The 20,993-nt window shown below is 38.6% G+C and overlaps 1 protein-coding gene across 8 annotated transcripts in view; it reads right to left on the minus strand.

Annotated features, from left to right (window-relative positions):
• Nucleotides 1-20,993, minus strand: part of LOC126199299 (cleavage and polyadenylation specificity factor subunit 6) — a 181,654-nt gene that overhangs the window by 104,379 nt on the left and 56,282 nt on the right. For all 8 annotated transcript variants that reach the window (XM_049936130.1, XM_049936128.1, XM_049936125.1 and 5 more), the window contains exon 4: nt 4,891-5,176. In XM_049936130.1, coding sequence (XP_049792087.1) covers nt 4,891-5,176 — 286 coding nt within the window. The remainder of the gene's footprint in view (nt 1-4,890; nt 5,177-20,993) is intronic.

Raw genomic sequence — 20,993 nt, forward strand, 5'->3', positions numbered from 1 at the left:
CGAAAGCTTGAATTTTGTGTGTATGTTTGTGTGTCTATCGACCTGCCAGCACTTTCGTTTGGTAAGTCACATCATCTTTGTTTTTAGATATATTTTTCCCATGTGGAATGTTTCCCTCTATTATGTTCATATGATTATAACAGTAGATACACCAAATAGCTGCTTATAATAACTAACCTTTATTTATAACAGACTGTTTTGGCTTAATCGCTATTTGCTAGTACCTGCAATTACAATTTTGGCGGAAACAGGTATGGATGCCAATGTCATTCATATTAAAGTAGATGTCTTGTACTCATGTCTAGATTGATGTGACATCCATATTGCATCGTTAGTGGGCTGTTTTGTAACTGTCACTGCTTTAGTAAGATCGTAAATGGTGTCAGGGTGTTGAAATAAAATGTTAATTACGATGTGACAGCAGTTTGACAGTTCCACTCTTTATGACGCAATAAGTTTACAAAGACTGTGCAGATGAACAGCGATATTATTTTATTAACTAAAATTTGTTACGATTATCTTTGGTTGTTGTATTTGTTACTTCCGATTAATCCATTTATGTGTTCTGAAAGTTCAATAAAGTTTTTAAGGTAGCAGATCTGTTTAATATTTTCTGGGAGTATTTTCTCAAGTATATATAAATTTCTAATTCCTCAAGAATGTTCATTGCAAAATCTTTTAGTATTCTAAGCAGAATCTGTAGTGCATTTTCGATCATATCAGCAGTGTGATTTTGATTTTTCAAGTGTAGAAAGAAGCTGGACTGATTATATTTGCTCTCTCTAGTGTGTTTTTTATATCCCATGTTAAAATTTCTTCCTGTTTGGCCAATTTAAAAGCTATTACAGCTGCCACATGTGATTTTGTATATGCCTAGGTTATCATATTTCGATGTTCTAGTGGAGGCAAAACATAATTTTATTGAAATGTTGTTACTGGTTCAAAAGGCTAGTTGAATATTTTTGTCTTTAAAAAATGCATTAATTCTGTTGGAGATACTACCAAGGTAGACTGCTGGTACATATCTTATTTTCTGTGTTGGTGATGTTTCTTGAGCTAGGCATATCTTGCTATGTATTGTGTTCTGCTCTGGTGTTTTACATTTGTAATACAATTTCGTGATTATGTTGGAGTCAAAGTCATTTGTACAGGGTCTACAACAAAGTGTGTTAAGTTCTTTTTGAATTGCTGGCTCATAAACTAGCATTTTTCCATTCAGTGATTAATAGATTAAATAATTCCCAGATTAGAAAAGTCAGCAATTCAAAAAGAACTTAACACTCTCCTTTATACACCCTATAGTCTGGGAAAAGCGGTAGATTTCAGGAAAGTCATCCAGAACCGTGGGTCAAGGGTGACTTACCGTATGTGGCACAAGGGTATCATGTAGAACAGAGCAGGAACTATATCAAAATGTTAGAAGTAGTCACAATCAAGCTACAGCAGCCCATTACAAATCGTATTGTAAGGTGCTTAAAAATGTTATTAGGAAGGCAAAGATTATGTGGCATGCAAACAGAATAGTTAATTCACTGGATAAAATTAAAACCATATAGTCAGTTGTGAAGGAAGTGTGTGGTCAGCAGCACAAGGTCGACAATATAGTCAGGTCATAGTAAAAATATTTCTGGTACTGATAAATCAGGCATATGTACAGCACTTAAGAATAATTTTCTGAGCATTGCTGGTGAATTAAATAAAAATTTAGTTTCTACAGAGAATCATATAACTTTCTTTGTGATACAAACAAGGGAGAGATTGAGTCAATAATTAAATCACTGAAGACTAAGGACTCTAATGGATATAATGGAGTGCCTAGCAGAATATTAAAGTACTGTGCTGCACATGTTAGCCTTGTACTTAGCCATATTTGTAATTTTTCCTTTAGGAATGGTCAGTTTCCTGAATGATTAAAAAGGTTTCTTATTGTGTTGATCACAAAACATTGCTCCAGAAGTTGGACCATTACAGAATACGGGGAGTAGCTCACAATTTGTTCACCTCTTACTTTAGAAAAATGGTTCAAATGGCTCTGAGCACTATGGGACTCAACTGCTGAGGTTATTAGTCCCCAGGAACTTAGAACTAGTTAAACCTAACTAACCTAAGGACATCACAAACATCCATGCCCGAGGCAGGATTCGAACCTGCGACCGTAGCGGTCTTGCGGTTCCAGACTGCAGCGCCTTTAACCGCACGGCCACTTCGGCCGGCTCTTACTTTAGAAACAGACAGCAAAAGGTCATTATTCACAATCTTAAGAATGGCTGTGATGTCAGGTCTGAGTGGTGTACAGTAAAGTGAGGGGTGCCCCAAGGATCAGTGTTGGGGCCACTCCTGTTCCTTATTTATATAAATTATATGGCCTCTAGTATTACAGGTAAATATAAAAAATTTCTGTTTGCTGATAACACTTGCTTTGTAGTAAAGGATGTTGTGTGCAACATTGACCCGGTTTCAAATAGTGCAGTTCATGACCCAAGTCCACGGTTTGTAAAAAATGAGCACTAAATCACAGTAAGACTCAGTTTTTACAGTTTCTAAAACACAATTCAACAAAACCTGACGTTTTAATTTCACAGAATGGGCATACAATTGGTGAAACTGAACAGTTCAAATTTCTACATGTTCAGATAGACAAACTGTCACGGTAAGTCCACATTCAGGACCTTGTTCAAAGACTTGATGCTGCCATTTTTACTATTCGAACAGTATCTGAAGTAAGTGATTGTTCGACATGAAAATTAGCCTACTTCACTTATTTCCATTCCGTATGGTATTATATTTTGGGGTAACTCTTCCCATTCTAAAAGGATATTTTTGGCTCAGAAATGGGCAGTTTGGGCAATAAGTGGTGTAAGTTCGCGAATCTCTTGTCGACTCCTGTTCACTGGTCTGGATATTTTGACTTCATCCTCTCAATATATATATTTTTACTGTCATTTCTTGTTAATAATATTAGCTTATTCCCAAGAATAAGCAGTTTTCACTCAGTTTATACATGGCAGAAATCAACGTGCATTTAGATCGAATTTCCTTAACTCTTGTGCAGAAAGGTGCACAGTATACTGCTGTATCCATTTTCAATAATCTACCATTCGAATTCAAAAATCCTAGTAGTAATCCACACAGTTCCAAATCGAAACTGAAGAGTGTCCTCATGGGTCACTCCTATTCTGCTGAGGAGTTCCTTGAAAAATTAAGCTGATTCTTGTTGTATTGTTGATTTGGTTAACTTAAACTTATGGACTGACTTTTTTCGGGTTCATAAAAATTTTATTTTTATCTGTTATTACTTTTATGTTGTAATTTCATGTACTGACTTGTTCCATGACCTTGGAGATTTGCTCCTCAATTTGTGCCTACAGAACTTGACATATAAATAAAAGAAAATAATACGTGATGAGAAGGAAACCACCTGTTTTGGCACTAACAAGAAACATTTTTTTGCCACTTTAACTCTATAGTTACTGTAGTCTATTCATGTTTTTTACTGAAACAGTGAGTAATTTTCTTTTGCTTCGAACTTGGGTGGCATTTGAAAGCAGCACAATGACACTGATGTTTTACTATCATCAGTTCTGCTGGCTTTGCTTCCAGTTGACATTCTAGATGAACTGTCACTTTTTCCAGCTAGAATGTTGCCTCTTCATGAGGCATTACTTCTTCCTCTGAAATGCCACTTTCATTTTCCACTTCACCATGACTCGTTCCCTTTAGTACAATAGGCAGCAATACAAATTTCATCATTGGTCGTCTTGTCATAACCAGCATTACTATTGTTTGCAACCAGTCATTTACATCACTATAGTCTACATCTGAACAATCAAAAATATTTTCTAACATTTCAAGGAATTTAGAGGTTTTGACAACTTCACAAACCTCAGCAGTGAAATCACAAATATCTGGCCAAACTTTTCTCCATGACCTCAGAATTAGTAGTTCGGTAACTTCATACCACAAAGCAATCATAAAAATCACATCTTTGATATTTACCAATTTCTATAAAGAAGTCAAACCAACTTCCCCCTACAGCTCAATTAATTTATCCAGTAGCTGTCTTCTGCACACTAAATCTGAATAAACTGGAAATCCGGTTTACTGAGAGCCAGATCAACAAGATTCTAGTGTATTCCTACTCAGCACAAAAAACTGTTATGTATACAAAAGCAGAGATCTGCAAATTAACAGTACCTTTCATGAATGTTACTAAAGTTGGCACTTTAGCATGTGTGCAAATTTGCAACCCTTATTTACGAGAGGCTGTAGGAAAGGAATGAAAAGATGTATCGAGGTGAAAGTTTGCTCATATCAATCAGAGACATTGTCGAACCTATTCAAAAAAATTTATTGGATTTGAAAATAGTCGAGCCGGAACACACTCTAAACTGGTCCACCTAATGGAGAGGGGCCTACTTCATTTGTAGCAGTTTTATATTTCCTCCTCCTGTCAATTAAATCTCGTCTTATCGAAGAATTTCTACTGGGCCTTTTCTTACTGCCTGTTTGATCCTCTGCTGTCTTGATTATTTCCTCTCTCAAACCTAACCATAGAATTCTATTGTGTTCCTTTCACACCATTCCAGTCAACTGTTGATTACTGCTTCCTCTGAAACACTGAACCACTACCAGTTACTTTATCCTAGTAACGTATTCTTCATTTCATACCATTCTGTCATTTCTTCTGATTTAATCTACAGTTCTTAACCCATAAATTAGAGGCAGAGTTCTATTTTTTATGGGTCTCTTACTGATCATATTAAAAATATAATTTACGGTTTTGTTAAGCAGAATGAGATTACCAACTTGCAAACCTCCACACTATAAATGTACAAAAGAAAATGCATAAGTTATAGTTAATGCATCATACATAAACAACACCACGCGTACCATTAGCTCGAGGTCCATTCCAGTTGCCATGCTGGAAACCTGGTGGTGGATGTCCTTGTGATGGTGGTCCTTGTGGGTGACCATGTGCCTGAGGTCCTCCGTGCCCTATGGGCGGGCCGGGCATTCGTTGTCCAGGACCTGGTGGTGGCATGCCAGGAGGCGGCATCCTAGGCCTCATTCCTTGTGGAGGACCCATCATCATTCTGGGAGGATGTGGATGCTGATGAGGATTCCTTGGACCAGGATTTGGTGGTGGTACTGGCCTTGTTTTTGATTGTGCTTCAAACTGAAATATTAAACATAACACTGGTACCAACGAGCAAATGGTTAAATATATCCAATAAGTTAAATATAGGATCCAAATTAATGCTTAAGGTCTAACACAATTAGAGCACTCAATGATAAAGTGGCATCAGAGTCATTACACATAATCAGCAACGTAGACATTCTTCTGAGTTTGTACTATGGCTAAAATGTAAGTGGATCAATGCTGAGGAGAACATAACTACTAGATGCCTGAATACAGAAGATGGCAGAATACAGCATGGCATGAGGAGAAAAAAGCATTAACAGAAGAAGAGTGCAGAAATTCATAACACTGTATTATGGTAAAACAGGGCATGGTGAAGAACAAAAACAGAAGAAAAAAATGACATGTAAGAGTCACCAAACCCAAAATAAAGAACATGAAAACATAGGTTAAGATGTGGAGAAAAGAAAAATGTGCAGAAAGGCAATGATAATAAAAGGAACTAAGCAATATAAGAAATTAAAGTGGGGGTGTGAAATAAAGTGAAAGCACAGTTGTCAACCTAGCAGTAGCTGATGGGAGTAGGGTGAACTGAAACACAACAGGAATCAGCTGAGGTTGTAAACCGACTAAAAGCTTTATTGTATCACATTATTATTCAAAATCATTGTTTGTAGTCCAACCTGGGTTTTCTAGTAATGTAATGAATTGGATTCTAATGTCTCAGGAAATTATTATCTGTAATCTTGCTTCATCACTCTTCCCCCAGTTTCTTCACATATCACTACTGTTTGCTGCCAATGTTAGAATGTGAATTTTTTCATGATTTGAAACGAACAATTTTCATGTCAGTATGTACAATACAGTATTCACACTCATGATTAATGAACATGTGTAATGCTGTATGAATGAAAACCACTTGTATGTGCTACTTTATTAGTTGTCTAATTCTGGGCACAACTTATTTCACATTTGACACAATCCTTGAAGTGACATTTGCTGATTTTATTACCTTCTTTTTAAGACGTGAAGTGTAAAGAGAAAAACTAGTATTAAGGGATTCACACTTTCCAGTTCAAGAAAGGAAGATAAGGGTTTAATGTCCCATAGACATCAAGGTCATTAGAGATGGAGCACAAGCTCTGATTGTTTCAAGGGGAAGGAAAGTGACCCCGCCCTTTCAAAGGAACCATCCCGGCATCTGCCTGGAGTGATTTAGGGAAATCGCCCAAAACGTGAATCTAAATGGCCGGATGTGGATTTGAACAGTTTTTCTCCCCAATGCGAGTCCACTATGCTAACAACAGTGCCATCTTGCTCAGTTTGTCAACTCAATTAGACATTCTGTACACAGTTTCTCACCAGGCACACATATTTCCACCATTTCTCAGTTTATCTACTACTGCCTGGTCTATCGGACACCTATTTTTACATACACGATGATCCTTTTCAGAAAAGGATTGTGCTATGGTCCTGTAGAAACTCCTACTTTGAGAGCAATAAGGCCTGTTTATTAAGTGATGATAAAAGTACTCTCACTGAGCTGCAGTTCAGAGCAACTTCACAAAAGTGCAATTTGTTCACCAGAAAATTTGCATAATACCCTCAGCTTTGTGCTCGACAAAAGTGACAGTCTGAAGCTGACATTTTCCAAGTTACCACAGTGCACTTAGGTAGTAGTTGGTGTCATTCAAACTGAAATGTATCACAAGTCATATCTGAGAGAAACAAATGTAATACTGTGAAATTTACATCCATAAAATTTTATAATAGAAGCCCTCTTCCACACCAATTTAATATTTTTTGGTGATGGGACAGTTACACTGATATCCTCTACAATTGCAATATAACAGTTGATCTAACAGATTTCTTCTACTTCTAAATAAATAAGACAGTACTGTACACTTCCCTTACAATACAGGAAAGAACATAACAGCAGAACCTAATTTCTGAGAAAAATACAATTACCTGGCAATAAACAACAAATTCACAGTTATGGTGGCAGTCAGGACTGTGTGAATTTTAATTTCACTTTCACACGCATCTCTCTTCACAGACAGATGAAGGTGTCCTGACAAAACAGCCAACAATATAGAACAGCATACTGCTAATGCAATAATGTGCAATTTCTCTCTTGTAGGGCACTCAATGTTCGAAAAGCAGCAAGAAGCACTACGATCATCCATGAAAATTCATGTTATCATATCTTCCATAATTCTGAGCATAATTCTATACGTACCATACAAAATTAAGGTATTCTGTATTAAAAAAAACACACATTGTTTCTTTTGAATGTTGAACAAATCCTCTTGTGATATATGAGCTGGAAATTGCCTAATGCCAAGGAAAAATTTTCTGAAATAGATTTTGCTTCCATTTATATGTAGAACTACAGATTCCCGAAACATACATGTAACAGCAACACGGGGAAACTAAAGGAGAACAAATCCCCGACAGTGGGGGCTACCTATGACAACTGTTTCTGGAAATAAATCTACTTTAAGATTTAACTTTGAATGTCTGTCATTATGGTACATTTTCTTGATGATTTTAGTACCCCTTGGTGCATTAACACTATATAAAACTGATTCAACCTTGTATACATTATACTGTCCAAATCATTAAACTGGTGCACCAACTCTCTGGGATGTAGCTTAGCTACTCAATGAAAGCCATCATTTCACTTCAAAAATGAGGAATACATGTGCATCCTTGTCACCCTTGACCTATGGAGCTCCTGAAGTATGAGTACTGTATACTGAGAGATAAGAATTTGTATAATTACATGTAACATGTATAAGCATCAGAACATTAATATTGAGGTCGGGGGCACCAGACTAATTGGTATGAAAGGACTCAATAAAGGAGGTCTGAATAATAAATCACTCTAAGGCAAATATAAAGAAGGAATTCATTTTTGAAATCACACAAGATGAAAACAGTACTTTTTGTTCGTAAGATGATTGTTGTTGTGGTCTTCAGTCCAAAGACAGGTTACCTGCAGCTCTCCACGTGCTCTATCCTAAGCAAGCCTCTTCATCTCTTAGTAACTACTGCAACCTACATCCTTTTGAATCTGCTTATTGTTTTCATCTCTTGGTCTCCCCCTACGAGTTTTATCCATCACGCTTCCCTCCAGTACTAAACTGGTTATCCCTTAATGCCTCAGAATGCGTCCTACCACCCAATCCCTCCTTTTAGTCAGGTTGTACCACAAATTTCTCTTCTCCCCAATTGTATTCAGTACTTCCTCATTAATTACAAGATCTACCCATCTAATCTTCAGCATTCTTCTGTAGCACCACATTTCAAACACTTCTATTCTCTTCTTGTCTAAACGATTTATAGTCCCTGTTTCATTTCCATACATGGCTACACTCCATACAAATACTTTCAGGAACGACTTACTGACACTTAAATCTATACTTAACGTTAACAAATTTCTCTTCTTCAGAAACGTTTTCCTTCCCATAGCCAGTCTACATTTTATATCCTCTCTACTTCTACCATCATCATCAGTTATTTTGCTCCCCAAATAGCAAAACTCAGGTACTTCTTTGAGTGTCTCATTTCCCAATCTAATTCCCTCACCACCACCTGACTTAATTAGGATAAATTCCATTATCCTCATTTTACTTTTGTTGATGTTCAAGCTATATCCTCTTTTCAAGACACTGTCCATTTCATTCAACTGTTCTTCCAAGTCCTTTGCTGCCTCTGACAGAATTACAATGTCATCAGAAAACCTTAAAAGTTTTTATTTCTTCTCCATTGGTTTTAATTCCTACTCCAAATGTTTCTTTTGTTTCCAATACTGCTTGCTCAATACACAGATTGAATAACATTGCGGATAGGCTGCAACCCTGTCTCACTCTGTTCTCAACAACTGCTTCCCTTTCGCGCCCCTCGACTCTTATAGCTGCCATCTAGTTCCCGTACAAATTGTAAATAGCCTTTCGCTCTCTCTATTTTACCCCTGCCACCTTTAGAATTTGAAAGAGTACTCAAGTCAACATTGTCAAAAGCTTTCTCAAAGTCTACAAATGCTAGAAATGTAGGTTTCCTTTCCTTAACCTATCATCTATGAGAAGTCATAGGGTCAGAATTGCCTTGCATCTTCCTAAATTTCTCCAGAACCCAAACTGATTTTCCTGATGTCGGCTTCTACGAGTTTTTCCACTTTCCTGTAAAATATCCGTCTTAATATTTTGCAGCCATGACTTATTAAACTGATAGTTTGGTAATTTTCACACCTGTCAACATCTGCTTTCTTTGGAATTGGGATTATCATATTCTTTTAGAAGTCAGAGGGTATTTTGCCTGTCTCATACATCTTGCTCACCAGATGGAAGAGTTTTGTCATGGTTGGCTTTAACGGAAAGTTGTGTACTCCTGGGGCCCTGTTTCAACTTAAGTCTTTCAGTGCTTTGTCAAATTCTTCACGCAGTACCATACTCCCTTCTCATCTTCATCCTCTTCTATAACCAATAGATTGTGGTCAGAGTACACAGCTGCACCTGGAAATGTCTTACAATTTACTCTGGTTCTTAAATCTCTGTCTAACCATTATATAATCAACCTGAAACCTCTCGGTGTCTCCAAGTCTCTTCCATGTATACAACCTTCTTCCATATATACAACCTTCTCCCATGATTCTTAAACCAAGTGTTAGCTATGATTAAATTATGTTCCATGCAAAATTCTCCCAGGCAGCTCCCTCATTCCTTTCCCCCAGTCTATATTCACCTACTACTTTTCCTTCTCTTCCTTTTTCCACTATCGAATTGCAGTCTCCCATGACTATTACATTTTTGGCTCCCTTAACTCTCTGAATAATTTAGTTTATCTTAGCATACATTTCCTCAATCTCCTCCTCATCTGTGGAGCTAGTTGACATACAAACTTGTACTACTGTGGTGGGCGTGGGCTTTATGTCAAACTTGGCTACAATAATGTGTTCACTATGTTGTTCATAGTAGCTTAACCACATTCCTATTTTTTTACTCATTAATAAACCTACTCTTGCATTACCCGTACTTGATTTTGTATTCATAACCCTGTATTCAACTGACCAAATGTCCTGTACCTCCTGCTACTGAACTTCACTGACTCCCACAGTAATGTTAATCTATTTATTTCCATTTTTAAATATTCTAACCTACCTACCCAATTAAGGTATCTGACATTCTACACTCAGATCCATAGAGTGGCAGTTTTGTTTCTCCTGATAACGTCGTCTTCCTGAGTACTCCCCGTACAGAGAGCTGAGGTATATTTTACACAAGATGATGCCATCATCATTTAACCATACAGTAGAAGTGCATTCCCTCAGGAATAATTACACCTGCAGCTCCGCCTTGCTTTCAGCCAGTCGCAGTTACCAGCACAGCAAGGCTGTTTTGGTTGTGTTACAAAGTCAGATCAGTCAATCATTTAGACTGTTGTCCCAGCAACCACTAAAAAGTCTGCTGCTCCTCTTCAGAAACCACACATTTGTCTGGGTTCTCAGCAGATACCCCTTCATTGTGGTTGCACCTGTGGTATGGCTACCTGTGTCACTGAGGCACACAAACCTCCCCACCAAAGGCAAGGTCCACGTTCATCATCAAAAACGATTTAAGCAGTGCACACCAGGAAAGTTCTCAGGAGATCAGTTCCATATTCAATTTGTGTCTGGAGTGACATCTCATGGCAATAATGGGAGCTGCGAGCTACTGAACCGCCTGTTCTGCCTGACTGCAGTGCCAGTTCAGTGTGAGCTATGGCCACTTGCCAGCCATCTGACTCCAGTGCTGGTCAATCACTAGCTATATTTTCAGTGTGACATTTTACCACATTTCCCCCTCACACCCCTTGAAACATCAACTTCAGACAAAAAAATTGTTCACATCAACTTAATATTCAATATGCCCTTCACTGCAGGTTGCTTAAGGAGGCAGTGGTATCTCGCATCAGGCTCCCCCTAGTAGTAGTTTGTGCCAGACCAGTGCTCCAGTCAGGCAGCTTTACACTTAAAACTACTAGATGGAAGCATTTTCACAGTAAACGAGGCACTCTAATTTATCATAAATCAGCCAATTTGCATGAATCATAAATTTTGTACAGAAACATTCCTCGTTAATCACGTAGTTCCCGAGATCAGCCGATCATACGGATGGGAACTGGGACTGGTGACTTTAAATTCCATGTGTAAATAAAATGTGTGAAAGAAGAGAAAAGAATAGCTTCCGTACGTAATACCTTTTATACTTGTGTTCTCCTGCCAGCACTCTGTGAGTACATTTTTTATCTGTCCAACTACAGTCAGTTTAATATGATTTATTTCATTTTTAGACACTTAATTCTGGATTAATTTTCTTTCATGCTTTATGTGAATGTCACGATCATGTTCTATAGGTGATTAAAAGGTGGTAATATTTTCACCCAGTATTCTAATATGTGAACACCAGCTAAATTTCTTATTTGCAACCTAACTGGTAAATCAATAGTCCTCACAACCAAATATAATATTGACTTGCATTCTGGATCAAAAAACGTTTTTTGAAGGACTAGATTTTCAGCTTTAAATATTACCTTTACCTAAAAAGCACCATAAATGTTTGTATATCCTTCCTCATTCTTCAAAACAAATCTGCGTGTGACCTCAATATAGCCAAAACCATTTGTAAATGTAAACAATTCCAATATCAACTTATTAAACAATGTAAAAATGATGGCCTCAGTAGCAACAGCTTAATTTGTGAACATAATATATTCCTCCATTTTTTGACTGACGATTTTGGGGAAAAAACGTCTCTTATAACTGAGCATATATGGTAAATTACACTGTTTACATTCAGATCAGGACGAGACAATCATGAAAGTGGTATATTAAAAAAGATATGTGACTAAATGACATAAAGCAAATGACATCATTATCTTTAGATACAAAGTGCTTGAGTAGTGGTGACGACAAACATGACACTCAAAAAGCACTTCTTGTATTGACTCAAAGAGGAAAACCATCTGAAAAATTGCCTATCCTTTTGCTAAGAACAAAGCAATAGTAGTCTCCTTCGACAAAATACGGCATTACAAAAGAGAAGCTCAGAATCCTAATTAATTCAACCCTTCTGTTCCATCAATCAGAATGCAGAGATGTTTACATCATGATTAACTCTCCCGGCCTGTTCATCTGTACTTTTACTCAAGTAAGGGAAGCCAAATGGCATTCAGAATAAAGACACTTCCACTGTCATGATTTTGTCAGTAAACTGTTGAAGTATCCATAATAAAGTTCCAGAATTTACTGGCTTCCAAGAAAGTTCTCATGTTCAAATTATTCTTGGAACCAAAAGTCTGCTGAAACCCAAAGTGGGAAGCTCCAAGCTATTACCGAGTCACTGAATGTATATTGAAAAGAGATTAGAGGCCATAGGAAGGAAGTGTTCACTGCAGTTGACAAAAACTCTGTCTCTTTTGAGGTCAAAGTAGAGTGTGACAGAGAAGTCATCCGGTCGTGTGAAACACGTGGAGGTGAAACAAAGTTAATTGTTGGATGTTTTACAAGGCCACCTGATTCTGCTGTGGCAGTTGTACAGTCTTTCAAACAAAGTCTACAGTCAAAAGCGTGAAAATACCCAGATCATGCAATACTAGTTGGAGGCGATTTTAACCTACCAAGTACAGATGGGGATGTCTAAGGGTTCATTGTCGGGTGCAAAATATTTCCGAACACATTTTCTGAAAACTGCCTTGAGCTGCTAGCTCGGCAGCCCACACGCAATGGAAATATCTTAGACTTTACTGACAATGTCAGTATAGTAACTGGGATAAGCAATCATGATATCATTATAGCAACTTTTATTATAATAGTTAATAAACCAGTCACGAAGGCTAGGAGAGTGTTTCTGCTAGATAGAGCAGATAAGCAATTTTTTGCATCGCACTTCGACAGTGAACTGGCATCAATTAGTTCCAGTAAGATGGATGTAGAGGAATTACAGGTGATGTTTAAGCACACTGTAAATCGGGGTATGGAGAGTTACATGCCTCGTAAGTGGATAGAGGATGGAATAGACCTACCATGGTTTAATAACAAAATTCGGTGGATGCTGAGGAAGCAGAGGCTAAGGAAATCTCGGTTCACAAGGGAACACACAAATTATGACAAGCGGAGGTTAGTAGAGATGCACGCATCTGTAAAATGATCTAGGCGCGAAGCATACAGCAGCTACCACCACCATACCTTAACAAAAGATCTGGTACAGAACCTGAGAAAATTCTGGTCTTATGTAAAATTGCTAAGAGGGACTAAAGCTCCTATTCAGTCCCTTGTCAACCAGTGTGGTGTGGCAGTTGAAGACAGGAAAACAAAAGCCAAAGTTTTATATTCCACATCCAAGAAATTGTTCACACACGAAAATGATACAAACATATTGTCATTTGACCATCGGATACTCTCTCCTATAGACAACACAGTAACAAACATTCCGGGCATAGAGAAACAACTGAGAGATTTAAAAGCAAATAAATCACCAAGTCCGGATGGAATCCCAGTTCAATTTTTAAAGGTACTTTACAGGACTGGCCACTTACCTAGCTTGCATTTATCATGGATCTCTTGCCCAGCACAAAGTCCCAAGCAACGGCAAAAAAGCACAGGTGACACCAATATATAAGAAGAGTAAAGAACGGACCTGCAAAATTACATACCGATATCTTCAACTTCGGTTTGCTGCAGAATCCTTGAACATATTCTCAGTTCGAATATAATAAATGTTGTTGAGACTGAGAAGCATATGTCCACGAACATCACTCTTGCGAAACTCAGCTTGCCCATTCTCACGATATGCTGCGAACTAAGGATGAAGAGCAACAGGCAGCTTCCATATTTCTGGATTTCCAGAAAGCATTTGACTCGCTGCCCCATTGTGGGCTGTTAATGAAGGTACTGGCATATGGAATATGTTGTCAGATATCTGAGTGGCTCGAAGAGTTCTTAAGTAATAGAACCCAGTACATTGTCCTCAATGGCGAGTGTCCATCAAACACAAGGGTGTCGTCAGGAATGCCCCAGGGAAGTGTGATAGGACCACTGTTGTTCTTTATACACATAAATGATTTGGCAGACAAGACGGGCAGCAATCTTGGGTTGTTTGCTGATTATGTTGTGGTGTACAGTAAGGTGTCGAAGCTGAGTGACTGTAGAAAGATACAAGATGATTTAGATAAAATTTCTAGTTGGTGCGACGAATAGTGGCTAGCCCTAAAGCGGAAAAATTTAAGTTAATGAGGACAGTAGGAAGATCAAAACTGTAATGTTCGGATGCAGCATTGGTAGTGTTCCGCCCAACACAGCTGTGGCGTTTAAATACCTGGGTATAACACTGCAAAGGGATATGAGGTGGAACGTCTAAACTTCAGAACATACTGCTAGGCTCTTGCGGCGACCAGCAGAAAAAAGTTTAAGTCACTTCATGTTTACAGTTCAGGCACCAACAGTGTGTCAGTGTTGTCAGGGAGCTACCTCTATGCAGGTACTTGATGACACCTTACACCACACCTCCCCCCCCCCCCCCCCACCCCCTTCTACCCAAAACAGAATAGCTACTCTGCTGGATTCTGGGCACAGTAACTTTACAAGAAATGAAGGAGAGAAAAGAATAAAAAGTGGAATATATGCCACATTGGGCAATCTTCATGGAGAAAACAAGTGTCCATAACCACAAACCAAATTGAGGACAGTCCGCACAAAGAAGAGCATCCAATAGACAGGCGAAGGAGAAAAAGAATTTTGGAAGGATAAACTTGCAACATGGAAGAAGTACTCCAAGGTCCGGAGCCCCATAGTGACCAAGCACGTACTCACGAAACACACGTGAGCCTTTTTTTTGTGAGGTATGAAAGCAAAATAAATTAGAAAAACTGTTGAATTTCAAACAGACACAGCACTGATAGCAAGTTGCTCAGCAGCCCACTAGATGAACCAAACTAGGATGCAGGTATGCAAGTTGCTCAGAAGTTGCTAAATGAAATCAAAAACAATGTTGGAAACTCCAGGATGGAATGTAACAACAGTATGAAAAGGATAGGTGCTACTCACCATATAGCAGAAATGCTGAGTCGCAGATACACACAACAAAAAGACTCTGAAAAGAGCTTTCAGCCAACAAGGCCTTCATCGGAGATAGAACACACATGCACACACATACATTCATGCAAACCCAACTCACAAACATGACTGTAGTCTCTGGCTGCTAGGGCCCACTGCAAGTAGCATGAGTGTGTGTGCGTTTATGTTTTACCTCTGACAAAGGCCTTGTTGGCCAAAAGCTCATTTTCTGACAGTCTTTTCATTGTACCTACCTGCAACTCATCATCTCTGCTATATGGCGAATAGCAACCAAAATGTGGATTTATGGATATGACAAAACTAAGGCTCACTCGCCACTGTGGAAGCCTTCTGGATTGTCAAGACCGAAAAAAGCTCAACAAGTGTGGCCTAATTCGAAGGCTATGCTTACTGAGTCCTTCAATTTTAATGGCATAGAACACCAAGAGTTCTTGACACAAAGTCAGATAATCATATGAGAGTACTATTTAGAAGTTCAACATTGTTTGCATGAAGAAATAAAATAAAAATGCCTGGATATGTGGCATACCAATTCGTGGCTTCTGCATCACAATAAAGTATCTACTCACACTTCATAGCTTATTCACAAATTTTTCGTCAGAACTGTACTGTAATTATGCCCAGCCTCCAGATTCACCAGACATGACCACAAGTGGCTTTCCTATTTTCCCAAAAACAAAGAAAATCTTGAAGTACAGGTGAAATTAAAGACACACTGGTGAGAGAGCTAAACACTATCTCCAAGATCCAAATTCAAGAAGTATTACGGGAGCTGAAAAAAGCAATGGTGTAAGTGTATAATATATAATGGGGAGTAGTACAGCAACATCACCACTTCCCTTAATCCATACACATCATCATCAGGACTTAATTTACACACGCCTTGGAACACTAATTAGTAAAATAAGTTAAAAGCAAAATAGGCCATAGAGAGACTGGCAGTCCCAAACCGAAGATTACGTCTTTCACCATATTGCTATGATGGATACAAAGTAAAATGTAGTTGACAGCCCGCACGCCATTCGCTAAAACAGCCAATAATGCAGACAGAAAACATACAATGGAAGATAAGTGATTAAAAAAAAGGCATTCGGCCAGAAAATTGCAAACTGTCAAAGGTTGATGACACCCCTGCACACAATGTGATGGGGGTAACCACTTAACAAATGGCGATGGCTAAAAAGACAGTGCCCAATATGCAAACTAGCTAAAACAATCTCCTTCCAATGAGAGGGCCATGGAGGAAGCCAATACCAAAAATGGTCGGTGCCAATGACAAAGACACACCCAACATGAAAATCAGTTTTAGAGGCATCAGTGTACACAAAGGTGCTATCAAGAAGAACACTGGTCACCACATGAAGCCAAGGAGGTGAAGGGTTTTCACCCATTGGAATGTGCCAGGTAGTATGAAGTTAAGCTGCCAAAGCAGTAGCCAAGAGCAAACTTCGGGAGGTAACAGAGAAGAAGGGCGCACCCCATACTGGCAGTCTAGTGAGTCATAGAAAAAGAAGGTATAAGATGGGTTGCTGGGCATGGATGACAAACGTCATGAGTATCCACTGAGGAGGACATAACACCAGTATGATAGTGATAGTTTGGCAGCTTCTGTGTAGAGACTTTCAACCGACCTAGTGTACAAGGCGCCAATGGCCAAAAGTATCTTATGCTGGAGGATTGTGTTAAGACGGAGTAAGATGGACAGACTTGCAGATGAATGAATGAAACACCCATAGTCTAGTTTCGAAGAGACAATGGATCAGTATAAACGTAAGGGTGGTCAGATCTGCTCCCAGGTTGATTCAAATGGCTCTGAGCACTATGGGACTTAACATCTGAGGTCATCAGACCCCTAGAACTTAGAACTACTTACACCTAACCAACCTAAGGACATCGCACACATCCATGCCCCAGGCAGGATTCCAACCTGCGACCGTAGCGGTCACACGGTTCCAGACTGAAGCGCCTAGAGCCGCACGGCCACACCGGCCGGCCTGCTCTCAGGAAATACCGCTTAGGACACATAGCACATCGAGGGACTGGGCACGATGTGTGCCCAGGTAAGACACATGGAAGGACCAAGAATGTTTTCTATCAAGCATAAACCTCAGGAATTTCATAATTGCTGCGAACTGAAGAGCAACAGGCCCAAGATGTAGAGATGGTGCAAGATACCCATTGTGCTGCCAGAAATTCATACAAACGGTTTTGTCAGTGAAGCTCCACGAGTTAAGACAATCACGACATCGCTGAAGATGCCACTTTCTGTGGAGAACTGCAATAGTTCACGTAAGTCATCACTGAAAAGGGAGCCAGAGATGCCTGGCAGTGGACAGGCCATAGTACTGTTAATAGCAATAGCAAAGAGGACAATGCTGAAGATGGAGCCTTGAGGCACCCCGTTCTCCTCAACAAAGGTGTCCCACGAGGTCAAACCCATACATGCCGTTGCTGCCACAATGAGGTGCACATTACTACCCCTATGTGCATGTCAGGCATAAGGCCACAGAGATCTGAGACAGAGTACTATTAAGCGAGAGCGGTTGGTTGTGTGTGTCTCTCTAGAGGAACTTTTCTAACCTGTGTACTTAACAAAGAGAAAAACATTTCTTGATTACCATCATATTAAGTAACCACACAGTCATAATTTACTCAGCCACAAATATTCCTTGCTGACATGTTCATGAGTAAGGTGGTGTCCCATCATCTGCTAACGAATGTATGTTGTGGAAATTGAGTATAATATTACCATATCTACCTCTGCAACCAACAGTTACTTGCCAGCTCTGCCCTTCTTCATGTGTAAGTTTGACTTTGCACTGACGTTTACTGATGCTCATGGTGGTCAGAACTGGATAACTTCAGCTATTGTTCCTGTAGCTAAAAATAATAGTCTAGGAGTTATTGATCTGGAAAGTTTCCCTCCTTGAGATGTTATTGCCTAAAAGACTGATAATGCCTGAAACTGTGTGATTATTTTCTGCCTCTGCTAGTACATCAGTTCCTGTTGATAAACCATTGTATATTCGCTAAAGACATATTTATAAATTAAGTTCTTGCGATATAAATGTACAGTAAAGCCCAGTTTTTTACATTCCCTCATTTTACGTTTTCCCACTTTTCACATTCATTTCTGTCGGTCCCTACAGAAGTACTATTTTCTCAAGACAATGCTTTCCCATCTTTAATGTTTCCATGTTTCAATGTTTCCCTCATTTTAAGTTTTCTTTGACATTATCATGAGCTTTAACATTGATTTTCTTACAGATTTCTGCAAAAAGTGCATCACATTCCAGCTCAAAGTCAGCCTCGGAACAAAGCAGCAAAAGCAGATTGTAAGCAAAGTTATTGATCATGTAACACAGCATTAGCATGATAAGCAATACTTTCACTGTCTGCATGTTGGGTCACGGCCGCCTATACTATAGGTTCATAGCTGAAAGGGTAGGGAAGTACACCGAGTCACTGCCTTAATGATAATCATGATCTGATGATAGTGACTCTAGCAGCAACTTTCCTTCCACTCACTGCGTTGTATTACTACAGCTTAAATTTATTTTCACAGTCATTTATACAAATAAACATCTCTTTTGAAGATGATCATTTTTGTAATGGGCTGTCACAAATCACTGTTACTTCCAAATGGACTACAGTAAGTCATACTAGGTACGCAGTCTTCTGTTGGTACAACCTGATATCAGACCTAAACGTTCCTGAAGATGGTCCATAACATGACGACAATTTCCACCCTCCTCCTCATCTAGGACAGCCCTGAACAGAGTGACCTCCTTTCAGCAACAAGCTGCAGATTTCATATCTATTGCTCTCTGTTTTTGAAGACAGCAAACTTTTAACCAATGTTATAAGTTTTATTTACCATGATTTTATAGTGATCAACAATAAGAAGTCTCAAATTAGAACACAAACATATTTTTGATGGGGTTTCACTAAAAACTTTTGCTTCTGTGTTTTATTTAAAGTATTGGACACGATAGGAACAAAGAGGGACACTCATGTGCACATTTGTGTGTGGCAGCACACAGCCACTGCCTTCACTGATTATCACTAAGGCACTGGCTAGGTGCTAACATGCATGAATGTCCATTTCCTCCTTTTTCCTGATCATGTCCAATGGTGTAATTAAGCACAAGAAGCAAAAGTCTTTTGTGAAACAACATTAAAAAGATTTGTGTTCTAACGTGGCACGACTTATTGATAATCATTATAGGATTATGGTACATAAAACTTGAAACACAAAATTGGTTAAAACACTAAAGCTTGCACTCTTCGTAAACAGAGAACAATAGGCACAAAATCTACAACTCGTTTTTTTTTCCTGTGCATACCTGTATTTAACACTTTCCTGTATTGTACTTTTTTTTAGGACAGTCTGCTGAAAACTGTATAAAGAGGGTTTTACTGTATGTTGACTAAATGACATAGTAATACTGCTAAATTTACTACAGCGAGTGATGCTAATGTATATACATCGTTTTCATTAATAAAACTTCACACTGGTGTTGCTGAAAACGGACAAGTGATTATTTCTTTAGGAGCCACTGTGGACCTTCAGCTCATTGTTTTGTCCTCTGTAAGCTCAATCAATTGCATAAGCTGTGGCAACTCACTGTGGCCACCACATGACCTTGGCCCATTACAAACACTGCTATACAAAGAAAATTCTTTAAACAAAACAAAAATTGCCATTATTTTTTCAACAAACCTCCTCATATATTAATTCTACACTGCCAATTTTGGCAGAAATTTTATGACGCATTTCATACACTTGTGTGCAAAACTAAAGGATGGAAGTAACTTTCACAAGACAGAGAAATCCCGTTTTACATTTTCATGTGGTCCAGACTTAAAAAACACAAAAATGAGGAAAAGAATTAAAAAATACAAAAGTGAGGAAACTGCTGAATTGGGGAAAACATTAAAACCCCAGAATACACACAAAAAACACATGTAATTGGCATATGTTAATTAAAACCTTAACTCTCTCCAATCCACAGTATAAAATCTGTGTAAGTGAAGAAAATTAAATGTACAATACAATGCTTATATAATTATTTGTTGTATGAATTTCATCAGTTCTTAAAAAATAACAGATACATAATAGCAAGCAAAATTCATCAAAAAAATTACATTGGTATCCGGGTACAAGGCAACTGAGTTATTTTCTGACATGCTTCAATCAAAACACACGTTGTTGAAAGGTCTTTCCTCTGCGCTCACCCAGAAAAAAAAGCAAAAATTGACAAATATGGTGCATTAAATGAAAACTTTGAAGTATGGAAATCTAATGTAAAAGGGGGGTTGTCCTGTAGCCAAGACAGTGCAGCATACTCTGGTAATATGAGCTACGAGTGCAGTGACCTCTAGTGTATTGTTTGCAAATTTTTCCTTGTTCATTGTGCTGAGTAGTTGAAGTGGAGCATTCTGCAGTATTGGCAGCGCACCATATAAGCTTGCAGTTTTTCACTTTATCTGCTAGAAGCCACTGCATTAGAGTGATGTCCCCATGCTGTACAGTTATTGGCTACAGGTAGAAAACGGACATTCAAGATGCTGAAACCAGCAGTTTTCACCGTATTGCACAGTTTTCAGTTTATTTTACCATGTAGGCTATAAATTTTTGCTATTTTCAAGGTGAATATAAAACGAAATAACCCTTAACACTGAGTGTTTTGAGGTATAATTTGTGTCAGCAGTGTGTTGGGAAAAGGCTCAGTTGCC

The sequence above is a fragment of the Schistocerca nitens genome, chromosome 8 (assembly GCF_023898315.1).
Source record: "Schistocerca nitens isolate TAMUIC-IGC-003100 chromosome 8, iqSchNite1.1, whole genome shotgun sequence".
Taxonomy (NCBI): domain Eukaryota; kingdom Metazoa; phylum Arthropoda; class Insecta; order Orthoptera; family Acrididae; genus Schistocerca; species Schistocerca nitens.